The 12,673-nt window shown below is 38.1% G+C and overlaps 1 protein-coding gene across 1 annotated transcript; it reads right to left on the bottom strand.

Annotated features, from left to right (window-relative positions):
- On the bottom strand, nucleotides 1-12,353 carry MS4A3 (membrane spanning 4-domains A3). The gene is made up of 7 exons (XM_046642874.1): nucleotides 12,267-12,353; nucleotides 9,313-9,484; nucleotides 8,549-8,683; nucleotides 6,001-6,057; nucleotides 2,476-2,634; nucleotides 579-680; nucleotides 1-70 (listed from the first exon to the last, which is right to left on the bottom strand). The coding sequence occupies exons 2-7, from the start codon at nucleotides 9,466-9,468 to the stop codon at nucleotides 38-40; spliced, it is 642 nt and encodes a 213-aa protein (XP_046498830.1). The 5' UTR covers nucleotides 9,469-9,484; nucleotides 12,267-12,353; the 3' UTR covers nucleotides 1-37.
- Nucleotides 12,354-12,673: the final 320 nt, after the last annotated feature.

Consider the following 12,673-nt stretch of genomic DNA (forward strand, 5'->3'; position numbering starts at 1 on the left):
CCTTGCTCTCAGATTTACTTCCATCAGGAGGTATTCCTTATTCCACAGAATTGGGAGGTGAGGAAATTGCCTGGAAAATAAAACAATATCAATCCCCAAGAATAGGATCGTCACCTGCATCCCTTCCTATTATCATCATGATCATCACGAATAATATTCATTCACTGATTATTACTGTACTGAAGTATTATATAGATAGTCTTTACAGCAAATATCAGAAATAAATGAAAACATTTTCATTGTACAGATAAGGTACCTAAAATCTAGAAAGAATTCGTGATTTTTCCTGGGTATACAGCTAGACAGTGACAAGTTACAAGAAAATAATAACTTAATTCTATCTGTATAAAAAATGTATGCTCTTTGATATGAAATACACTATTTCTCCTTGCATTTTTACATCAGAATTCTTTTCTGGTCTTCATTCCATCTTAACATTCATACCATCTCTAACTCCAGGAACCCCACAAATCATTACTGCATCAAAGTTTCTTTCTAATTCCAAGAGTCAGAGACAACCCCAAACCTAGAGAGAGGCTGAAGATCATATGAATTATTAGTCATTTAAACAAACCCACCTCTCTAGAAACACAGCAATTTTCTTTGCACCACATGATTGAGCTAAAGGTGGTTATGCACAATTCCAGCAAGGAAAGGATCAGCATTAGAGACAGAAAGCCCTAGAAGATATGATGCCTTGTATCAAACCCGGTAGAAATATCCAGAGGAAAAAAATGTCATCAGGAAACCAAACTATAACATCACCCTCCCATAAAACAGAGCAAAGTGAACCATAAATTAGGTTTACTACACAGCCACACACCAACACTCGATAAGAGACACAGTGTCAATCTACAAGCAGGGACACATTTTCCCTGGAAAGAGAGACACATTGTATTTCTATGTCAACCCATGTCAAGTAGTCATAGGGGAAAGAAGCAGCTGAGGCAAAATTCTGATGTTATCACTATAATCTACCAATTGGAATAGCGGTAACTAAGGACATGAGCAGGTAGTTAAGGAAAATGGCCTCTCCATCGTTTCATTAATAGTACTTCATAGAGGTTTAGGCATACACACTATCCCTAGAAATTAAAACACTAAGCTGAAATATTAAACGCAAAATTCCTAGAATCGTGATCTTTCTGTTATCACCAAGAAACATAGAAGAAGCAAATACAAAATTTCTCTGGAGGAAAAATACCACAAAATCCACAGAAAAATAAGGCCCACATAAATATAAACTTAGATCATTAAAAATAAAATAAAGAAGGGGGCCGTCAGGGTGGCATCGTGGTTAAGTTCACATGCTCTGCTTCTGCCGCCCAGGGGTCCCAGGTTCGGATCCTGGGTGTGGACCTAGCACTGCTCACCAAGCCATGCTGTGGGGGCATCCCACATAAAATAGAGGAAAATTGGAACAGATCTTAGCTCAGCGACAATCTTCCTCAAGCAAAAAGAGGAAGACTGGCAACAGATGTTAGCTCAGGGCCAATCTTCCTCACATACACAAAAAATAAAATAAAATAAAGACACTAACTTCCAGGAGTAGTGTCAGCAAACAGGAGGATTACGAGTGAGTCAATAAATAATGGCTCATAAATCATCATGGGGAAAAAGGACAAATTTGAAGGAAAATGTTAATTTCCAAGTTCACCTCAGAAGAGGAAGAATATCTAAACAAACAAAAACATAACAATTTGGAAATGTTATTAAAGAACTTCCCTTTGAAAATACCATATTCAAATAAATTCAAAAGTAAAGTCATTCGAAACTTCAGTGAGTCATTATTCAAAAATCTCAGACCCTGGGGACCGGCCCCATGGACAAGTGATTGGGTTCGCGTGCTCTGCCTCGGCGGCCCAGGGTTTCGCTGGTTCAGATCCTGGGCTCGGACATGGCACCACTCATCAAGCCATGGTGAGGTGGCATTCCACATAGCACAACTAGAAGCACCTGCAGCTAGAATATACAACTATGTACTGGAAGGTTTTGGGGAGAAGAAGAAGAAGAAGAGAAAAAAAAAAGATTGGTAACAGATGTTAGCTCAGGGCCAATCTTTTAAAAACAAAAATCTGAAACAACAGAGCATATTGGATCTCCCAAGTTAGTTTTATTAAACAAGATGTGAAATAAAATGTTTTAAAAAATTCAGTCTATCTGGAGAGTGTAATAGTAGTAGCGGTATATTGGAAATAATGTAACACGATGTGTACTGTGTTAATTGCTTATCAAATGTTAACTTATTTAATGCTTACACCAACCCTGTGAGATTGATGCTATTACTATTCTTGTTTCAACCATGAGAAAATTGAAACACAGAGAGGTTATCTACTTTGCCCTTCCTTACAGAGCTAATAAGCGGCAGAACCAACATTCAAATCAAGGCAGCATGGTACCAGAAATATTATCTTTTCTGTACATTTTAAATTATTTGAAATATTTTATAATTAAACATAATTTTTAAAAACATACGTTTGCTGTGGCGCCCATGTAAATACATAAGTCTGGTGGCTGTGAAGATGGACACATCTTGATTGACAGCTTATTAACTACTAAACTTATTATGAGAAAAATAAACCCAACTAGAGCGATTGTAGCACTGGCAATATTCATCTCAAAACTGTTTTGCATCTAAAAAAGAATAAGAATTTTCGATTAACACAGACAGCACATTCCTTTGGCTACAACTGATTTCAATAAATTTCTGTTGAAGGTTATTTACACAACTGAAACCAGTGGAGAGTTAGCTATTAATGACTAGATAGTAGCTAAAGATTTGGCAGTTATTAGTTGTAGTTTTTATTTGTTTGCCCAACCATTGTTAGTTGTGCTGCTCAGACAATATCTTATCCAACTCCCACTAGGTTCCCTGGTGACTGGGTCACCATGGTAACGGATACTTGAGTTGTTTTTCAGGAAATAAGAGTTGATCCTGTCTGGTTCAAGCCACTCAAGACCACCAACTCATCAACTGGGCCTGTGTGAATGCCCAATAGGTAGCCTCCTGACATCAGGGAACCAAAAACCCTACCGTCAGATCATGCCAACAGCTCCATTTTGTGAGTGTGCATCCTATGAAGAGGCATGAAATTTGACTGTGCTCACACAGATCATCAATTACTTCACTCCTCCTTGCCTCCAATGATCTATTCCCACACTTCAGACCACCTCGCCCCTCTCCTCCATAAATATCCCTAGTCTCCATTTTCAGGAAGGTGGACTTGAGATTTGTTCTCCAGTTTCCTCACTTGGTGATCTTGTGAATAAACTCTTTCTCTGCAGCAAATTCTTCTCGGTGATTGGCTTTCCATGCAATGGACAAAATGAACCTCATTCAGTAACACACCCAGCAAGATTCTAGATGGTGGGCAAACATCAGTGAACAAAGATCCCGACCTTCATGAAGCCTATATTCTAGCAGCAAAGACCAACAAATCAATTAAGAATACTTATAGGTAAATTACATAGTATTTTTTAAAGTGATTAAATACTATAGGATAATAGAGTAGAGTAAGGAGGATCTGGAAGTGCAGAGAGAGGAGTGGGGGTTTGTGATATTCAATAAGAATGACACTTAGGGAGTAGCTTTAAAGAACTGAGGGAGTTAGCCATGAGGATATCTGGAGGAAAGTCCTTGTGGTTGAGGAAGCACTCAGTTCAAAGCCCTGATGCCAGAATGTTCCAAGAGGAGACAAGGCAGTTGGAGGGAAGTGACCAAAGTAAACAATATTAGGAAAGGAAGATGGAGAATGACCAGAGAGCCAGATTATGTAGGGTCCTGCAGGTCATGGAAAGGACTTTGATTCTTACTCTGAGGAAAATATAGAGCCGTTAGTGGATTTTGAGCAAAAGGGCAACACAATTAGATTTATACTTTAAGGGGAACACTCCAGTGATATGTGAAACAAAAGAGGATCACTAATGTCTAAGGGTTTTAAAATGGCGCCAGGAAGCCATTAAGGAAATTGGTCTTATGCAAGTCCTCATTGGGCACATAGTAAACTTTTGAAATTAATTAAGACACAAAAATTCTGAGAATGTTGCAATTCCTTACAGTAATGGACTTTTGCTTCCCTCTAACTAGCCTTAGCAATTAATTACATTTAGCCAAGATTAGCTTTCTGCCACCAACCTCAATTAATATTCTTTGTAATGCAGACCTCTCTATTTTGCCTTTAAAAGTCCCTGACTCTCTAGTGGGACGGTGTTTGAGTTGCTACCCAAATATGTGTACCCTGAATTGCAGTTCTTTGATCCCCAAATAAATGCCTCTCTGTCTCTCATTTTGGCTCTTTATTTCTAGTTTAACACTCTGATGTCTCAAGTGAGACTAGTTTAGAGAGGGCCAAGGGTGGAAGCAAGCAGTCCAATTAAAAAAGACCATGGTAGATTCGATGAGGTGTTATCAATAGAAAGAAAAAAAAGGTCACCTCAGATATAGCTTGAACATAGGGCCAACAAAATTTGCTGACAAATTCGGATTCAAGATTGTCAAAGAAAGAAGAATGAGGGATAATTCTAAAGTTTTCGGCCCGGGAATCAGGAAGCACGGAATTCCCATCAGCTGACATGAGGAAGACAGTGGATGGAGAAGTGTTGAGGAGGAAGATTGGACTTCTTAGACCTCTAAATGAAGGCAATTGCCAGTCTGATGCTCAGGAGAGAGATGTAGGCGGGAAATATTTATTTCAGGGTTGCATATAGATGTTATTGTAAGCCATGAGAATGGATGATGAGATCACCAAAGGAGTGAATAGAACAGGTAATAAAGAATTGAGTTCTAGGGAACTCCAACATTAAAAGGTCAGAGAGAAGGAAAGGAACTAGTAAAAGAGATTGAGAAAGAGAAACTGAAAAGACAGAAGGAAAATTAGCCAATCAATGTGTCCATGTGAAGAAATTATTGGAAGGAAGAGTGAGTGACCAGCTGTGTGCTAAATGCTGCTCATGGGTCAAGTTAAATGAGGATTGAGAATTGATCACTATGTTACCAATGTGAAAGTCTTCAGTGATCTTAAAGGGAGCACTTACAGAGGGGTGGTAGGGAAGAAAATAAAGCCTCACTGGAGTGGGTTTAGTTGAAACTAGGTGGATAGGAACTGGAGACAGAGTATAGATAATTCCTTTAAGAAGTTTAACTATAGAAGGAAAAACAAGTTGCGCCTGTATCTAGCAGGAGAAAATAAGGTGAAGATTTTTTTTTCTTTTAAGTTAAGAACAGTAACTGAATGTTTATAGGCTAATTTTAAAAAATCTAGTAGAAAGAGAAAATTGGAGCGATGCACTTGTGTGGGAAAAAAGGAACAAAATCTAGTATTTGAGGAGAGGTACTGGCTTTGAAGAAAATCACAGAGAAGTTTCCTATGGTAAGAGGTTGGAAGGAAAAAATATATTGGTCCAGATCTGTTCCGTTAAATAGATGTTATAGTGATCTGAAAATTTTCTTCTGACACGTTAGAATAGGAAGCAAGGTCATTAAAAGAGAGCAAGGATGAGAGAAAAAGTATTGGTGTTTGAGGACAGAATATAAAGGTGAAATAGCCATCTAGGAAGGAAAGAGAGTGAATGGACTAGGAAAATAGAATAATGGGCAGATGAGTCAGTGAGAAAGGGTAATGGAGACTTAGTCACCGTTTAATGAATCACCAAAGGAATAAAATTTTGGCTCTCAGTTTTAGAACTAGTGGTGGGAGAGTGTGCACTCAAAATAATTAGAATTGATCAAATTTAATAACACACAAAAATCAAGAAGCCTCTTTCTAAGCTACAGATGCAGCAAATATTCATAGTACCCATCCCAGTAATCATAGTCACAATCTATATGATTTTCTGATGATCTACCATCTGAATGCCTTAAGAAAAGGAGATTAGTTTTCTTGTACATTAAATGAGACTTGGTGTCTCAGTTGGATTCACCAATCTCTATTCTCCTACTATTAATGGATAACTTATTTCTACTCCTATCATTATAGAAAAAGAGGAAGAACTGCCACTCACCAAATTTCTTGTGGGTTTTCTCCCAGCTGCAACAGATAAGGATCCTGAAACAACAAACTGTTGAAAATAGGAAATGAGGCAGATAAAGGAATTTTAAGTCTCAACCATATTTTCTTGGTCCTCCCTTGATTAGCAGATATCTAGCAATAGTTGTACAAAACTTCTTTTTTAAATTCACATCCTGGAACACAAAATCATACTTGATGTTGCTCATCATTTTATAGGAATACAATTTTAAGTTAGTTTAAATTTTAAGTGCATTTGTAATATTTTCATTTTGTTTTATGTCTGGCTTTTTACAGGTTTGTGAGAGTGTACATGCTTTAAAAACATATAACAAATATATATATATTTAATGTAATACAATTATCTTTATGCTTCTATTTATATCAAATGTAAATAATACTTATTTACATACATATGTACATATAATGTTGTTCTCATATTCTTAGCCAGGCTTCAGATAAGGATTTGATTTAATGGACTAGATCTTCTAAAAGATCTTTTACATATCTAAATGTCTATATTGATATACCCACTAATTCTTAAATTATTATTTTGATATGTTATGGTTTCCATGACTCTAATTTTGATAAATTGAATTCTCTACATGTTCATGGTTTTCTCAGAGCTTCATTCTGTTTTTTTTTACCTCATAAATCTCACAACCATTTACCAAGCCACTCCTGTGGTTTGAGGGAAAAGTTGCCAAAATTATGGAGAGCAAAGGCTTGCTATGTAAATGTCATTGATTGGATTTTGCCTGAACCTGAAGGAACAGGCTCTAAATTCTGTTTCAAATAATAAAGAGGTTATCACAGAACGTGCCAGAGTCACTGTTGCTTTGTGGTTAAGAGCATGTGCTCTGTGTTCTGATCCCATCTTTGGCTCCTGTTCATTCTGTTGCCTTAGACAAATGATCAAACCCCTCTTTGCCTGAGTTTCTTTTTCTGTAAAAGAGAGATGTGCATATCCCCATGTTCATATTAATTACCTTATAGTTGTATGGGGATAAAATGAAATAATACATAGTAAGGGCTTAGACATGTGTCCAGCATAGAGAAAGCACTCAAATTATTAACAATAGCTAAGGTTTATATATTTTTTTCTAGTTAATTTCAGTCACCCCAAAAGAAAGTCCTAATATTATTTCTACCATCCTAGTGAGGAACTAAAGGGGGAGAGTCAAATATATTTTCCAAAGTCACATAGTTACTAAGGATTAGGAAAAGAAAGATCGGGTAAATACAAGATATCACAGTCAACATACAGCAAGTCATAACGCACAGAGGGAAAGGGAAGGAGACGAAGGTAGTAGAGTTGTAGGTAAGGCCAGATACTAAGGGCTTTGTGTCATGTCATGCACCTTAGACTTTGTACTTTAGGTGATACAGACCCAGAGAGAAGCTTCCAGCAATGGGAATCCAACGGTCAGATTTGAGTCTTAGCGTTGAAGATGCTAAAAGAGTGAAACTCTGGCTCCCTCACCGTGGCTCTTTTTTCAACAACCTGACCTTACTTTCTGAGAAAAGAAAACTCTTTTCTGATTGAACAACTGAAACACAGTATTATTCTCTTTTCTACAGTTTGGAACTTTTCCATTTAGGTAGTCAGGATTCAATATGCAGAGCAAATGTGTACCCTAGGTTTTCCAGAAAAAAATCAGATTCTAACTATTCCATCAAACTGGTGATGTTAACTATCTAAAAATTTCAGAAATGTTAAATCCACATTACATGTCTTTGACTGTATCCAGAAACAGAATATAATCTTTTGTCAGAATGTGAGATCTGATCTGGGCCAAGAAATTTTGGCCAAATATGAGCGATTTCTTTTTAAAGGAGATCTGAAGATTAATGCTTTTGAAAAACTAAAGGCATGAATAAATTAGAGCCCAAGACTTATTATAAATTTCTTTCTTCTTCATTTGTCAATTACATGTTCTACGTACTATTTTCAACTAAACTTTCCCATCCTCAATTTCATAATAGCATGAAAAAAATAGCAAGTGATTAACAAATAGTTCCTATCAACCACGTTTTAAAAAGTGAACCATCAGGAAAGACAATCGTATTACAAAACTGAATAAATAAATTTCAAAAATCACCTTGACTCAAAGCCTGTTTTTACTGATTACATTTTGACCCAGCTAGGGAAAATGACTCTTCTGATTTTCAGACAGTTATCAGCAGTCAAATCTCTTATCTCCCAAACCAGGACTCTCTTGGCCACACTACAAGGCAATTCACTAATACTCATTTTTCATTAAATTTTCTGAGTAGACATAAATTTAATACGTGGATATTAAGTTAACATTTAGGACGTAGCTTGTCCTAATTGTTAATCACATACTCAGCAAATGTGATTTCTTTTCATCAGAAAGAAAGGTGCTGTGTTTTTAAAACCTGTTTGTGTCAAGGATTACCAATCAAACCAACAGCAGCGTGAAACTTTCAAATAACCAAAGAGCAACACTTTAATAATCAAACATATTGCTGGTAGTGGTAGCTAAGAAATGAGCTATGGTCAGGGGAATTTGAATACTCACAAATAGAGCGCCCCACAGCGGATAGCCTGTGTAGAAGGTAAAGAAAAAGCTCCTGAAGGAATGGGCTGTGGACAGTATGGAACCCAGAACAACACCAATAGCCAGAAGTATTGCTCCAGTCAGGATCTGGACGGCCTGTAAGAAGGAAAACAAACAACCAAAAAAACATAATGGTCATATACTACTTTACACTGAGAAGAGACTGTTTTAATTTTCCTCAGAAAGGAGATATGGTTGAAAGTCAAGTCTAAATTAACTAGGCAAGAGCTTACCCTGGGAGGTTTTTGTTCCATGCTATTCCCACCAACCCTTCATCTTTGTCTCTCACAAACTCCTCTGGGAAAGTGACAGAAGAGTAAAGGAGATGTGGCTGATAACACAGATTGAGTCAAACTATCTTCCCAGTATGCTTTGGGGCCATACTATGATGAAGGCAGACAGACATTCAGCAGCATTCTACTTGGCCATTCCTTCAACCCAATTTTTAAATTTAAAATATGAAATATTGAATTCACAGAGGTCAGCCTCCTGATGCAGATGGTCAGATCGGAGTCCATTCTCCAGTGTTGATAGGATATTTTCTGCCATATGATTATGCCTCTGCATTTCTACTTCCCAGGTCTAAAATATACCCCAGTCTTTTCTTGAAGGAGCAACATTATTGACTTGGTGATGAATTCCTCCTTATGGGCATAAACAAGGTTTTCCACATGTTGTTTATTTTCTTCCATCTTAAACCAGTTTCTTAACAATGGCTGACTTACCCCAAGGACTTGAAATTCTTCTTTCTGGTAATTTTGTGATCTATCAATGGGCTGGTAGACAGAATTATTCACCATCTCTGGTTTCACCTGGCTTCCTGGGGTAATACCTGCTGAAGCTGTCCCCAGCTGTGCATTATCAACTTCTTGGGAAGCCATTTGGGGTTGTTGATGGCTGTCATAAAAAAGAAATCTAAAGGTTTGATGTTTACTCTTTTACTACTAGCTAATAATATTTTTTGAGTGCAAGAGAAGGTTTCTATATGTCCATGCATCAAAATGATTCCACAAATGGGGCAGGAGGGCAGAAGAATAGTTTTTACATTGTTTAATTCCATTTTGACTTGGAGTAGTGGACATCATCAGATTATTGTTGCAGGCTTGGTGCTTCACTGAACTTTGGAACGAAAAAGAGCAATTCCTTTCCCATTAATCCATGCAATTATGTATTGTCTAGACCCTGCCTCTCTTCAAATCAATCCTGGACAATCAGATATATGGTTTCATGAGCTGTATCTCTCATGCAAGAAGGATGGCTTTAGTCACGTTCCAGTGATAATAACAGGTATAATTTATAGAGTACTTACTGCTATGTGCCAAGCACTGGATAACGTTTACCTTTCTAGCTCTCTATTGCAGGGGGTATGTATCACGCTTTATCAATCACTAAGGCACTAAGAAGGTGAGAGTCAGAACACGTTCTAACTTTAACTTTATCACATTGGCAATAGCTATTTTAGCCATCTTAAAAGTTTCCTACCAATTCTGATATCCATGCTAGTGTTGATGAAAATAATCCATAACCAATCTATAAATGAAAATTTGGGTGAGTTTATTCTGAGCTTAAATCTTAGGATTATAACCCAGGAGAGTCTTTCCACAAAGGAACAGAGCACTCCAAAGAAGTGGGAGTACACAGGGTGGTTATATACCCTCAAAGAGAGCGTTTCACACATGATTGAAATGTCCCTCCCACAATAGTCACAAGATCGCCCCGTCAGCACAGCGCTTGATGGACACAGCAGGTAGTGGGTCTGCTATCTCTGTGGGCGCAGCAGGAGGCAAGTCTATTGTCTCAAGCTGGGCGGTCACAGGTGAGCGCAGCAATCAGTTTCCAGCCCAAAGAAAGATACTTAATCCTTAAGCAGATGCCAACGTTGGGAGGGGGAGAGAATTTGCACCTTTATCTCAAGGGCCTTTGCTCTTGCCATAGGGAATCTCTAAAGCAGATATACAATGCATGTTCAACAGCCTCGGTCAGGCCCTTTTGGAAAGACAAAGTCAGGCCAAATTAGGTTTATACCAAATGGCTTCCTCATATACTCCAATATATCCTATTGCTTGCCATTTTTATTTGTCACTAGCATTAAGGTACATTCTCTATTTAAACACTGATAAATGTGGAATGGCAAGGAGCCCTTACCTCCCATGCTCACTACTACCGTGCACAGAATCCAAGAATGAGAGAGGGTCAAAAAAGCTTACAACAAACTCTATTTTAATGAACACCTGATGCAACTCTCTTCAAGATATATAATAAGAATGAAGAAAAGTAGAATAAGGTTCTTTAAATCCTTCTCTTACCTATGTTGAACGAACGTTACCTTGCAAAGCCCAAGCTTAAAATTTATCCATTGGGAAATATGTATGTATTTTAGATAAAATATCAAATACACTAAAATGTGTATGATGTGGGGAGCGTTGCTCCCTCATGATCAGATAGTTACTTGCTTGTATCTCCAGCTTCATTCCTCACCCTCCTTGTCTTATAATTCAGTCTAGCCTTGTTTTATTTCTCTCAATTGTCCCAAGTGTCAAGCTGTCAAAAGTCTTAATCCTTCTCAGTATTGTTCCCACCTTCCTGAAGGCATTTCCCCTCAAGCTCCACCTGGATATTTTCTGCTCTTCTTCCAGACTGAATCTCAGCCCATGTGTCATAGGAAAAAAAATCTATTTCAATCACATTTTAATTTGATTTTTTAAAATAACCATAAATATCAGGGGGAATTTTCAACCTTCAGGAAAAATAAACTATATGTTCTATAATTTGGTCAATTTAGTTTTTTGTTTAATGGGAGAAGTGATTTCCTATGAATCCACCAGTTAAGTTCGCCTATCTAGCTTTTAATGTGGGTCAGGTGGTGTTTTACTTATGTTAACTAATTTAGTTCTCACAACATCCATATGAATAGTTACTACCATTATCATCCTTTCCATTTTACAGGTGAGGAAGCTGAGCATCAGAGGAGTTAAGGAACTTGCCTAAGGCCACACAGCCAGTAATTTGAGGAGCTAGGGATCAGAACAAGGTAGTCTGGTTCTAGAGTATCATTACTGTCCCTCTGAGCTTATGCAGACACTCACTCACCAAATCCCATATCTCAGATGTGTCCATACCATCCCTCATTACCAGAGCTGGCAGCCAAATTTGTGGGCAGCCATTTGGATTTAATATGTCTAAAGAGTGTGTGCATGTGTGTGTCCATGCCCATGTTCTTCCAAAGAAATAACTATATATTCATGTCTAACTTTTTTTTAAGGAAGATTAGCCCTGAGATAACATCCACTGCCAATCTTCCTCTTTTTGCTGAGGAAGAGTGGCCCTGAGCTAACATCCGTGCCCACTTTCCTTTATTTTATATGTGGGATGCCACCACAGCATGGCTTGATAAGTGGTGTGCAGGTCCATGCTGGGCAACAAACCCTGGGCCGCTGAAGCAGAGTGTACAAACTTAACCACTGCACCACCTGGCCTGCCCTGATGTCTAACATTTTTTACCATGGCACCAGAGTAAGAATCAAATTCTAAGGGAAAGCCATCCTCGTAGCTAAATGTTCCAAATCTCTACATAGTAACCAAACAGAAAACTCTGTAGACATCACCAGTGGCCCACTGGGTGGCACCTTTAGCAGACAATAAAGGGGTTTTCTGTGAGGAAGGAATCTATAGGGTTTACCTTGAAGTTTCAGGCCTTGGCAGACTTCTTTCTTCTCAAGCCCTCCTTGTCACGACCAGGAGACACTCAGTAAGGATCACCAGTGTCTTTTCCAGAAAATGGCAGCCTCTTCTAACTCACGCTTAAAGTATCATACCTTTGCCTAATGCAACACTTTAGAGGAATCAGTGAAATGTTTTGTTGGTGGACTGGAGAGTGTGCTAACCACATTCACGTCTGAGGTTCCTCAGATTACACTGTGCTTCCCGAAGGCTCTGTGTCAATTAGGAAACTAGTGTCAGGAGTAACCGCCTCCTGGCTTTGAGATATTGCTTAACACATTGCTGGAACAAGAAATACAAGCAGTAGATATAAGTAGATGGGTGGGAAATAGTTGTGGAATGGAGGTTAGAATAGTTATTTGCATA

This window comes from Equus quagga, chromosome 17 (genome assembly GCF_021613505.1).
Source record: "Equus quagga isolate Etosha38 chromosome 17, UCLA_HA_Equagga_1.0, whole genome shotgun sequence".
Lineage (NCBI taxonomy): Eukaryota > Metazoa > Chordata > Mammalia > Perissodactyla > Equidae > Equus > Equus quagga.

Bases quoted from the DNA above. Each gene is read 5' to 3' on its own strand.
- MS4A3 (XM_046642874.1), bottom strand. From the start codon at position 9,468: ATGGCTTCCCAAGAAGTTGATAATGCACAGCTGGGGACAGCTTCAGCA. The intron at 2,635-6,000 runs GTGAGTGGCAGT...ATTCTTTTTTAG, and splicing joins GAAAACCCACAAGAAATTTG to ATGCAAAACAGTTTTGAGAT. The intron at 71-578 runs GTGGGTTTGTTT...TTTATTTTCCAG, and splicing joins ATTGCTGTGTTTCTAGAGAG to GCAATTTCCTCACCTCCCAA.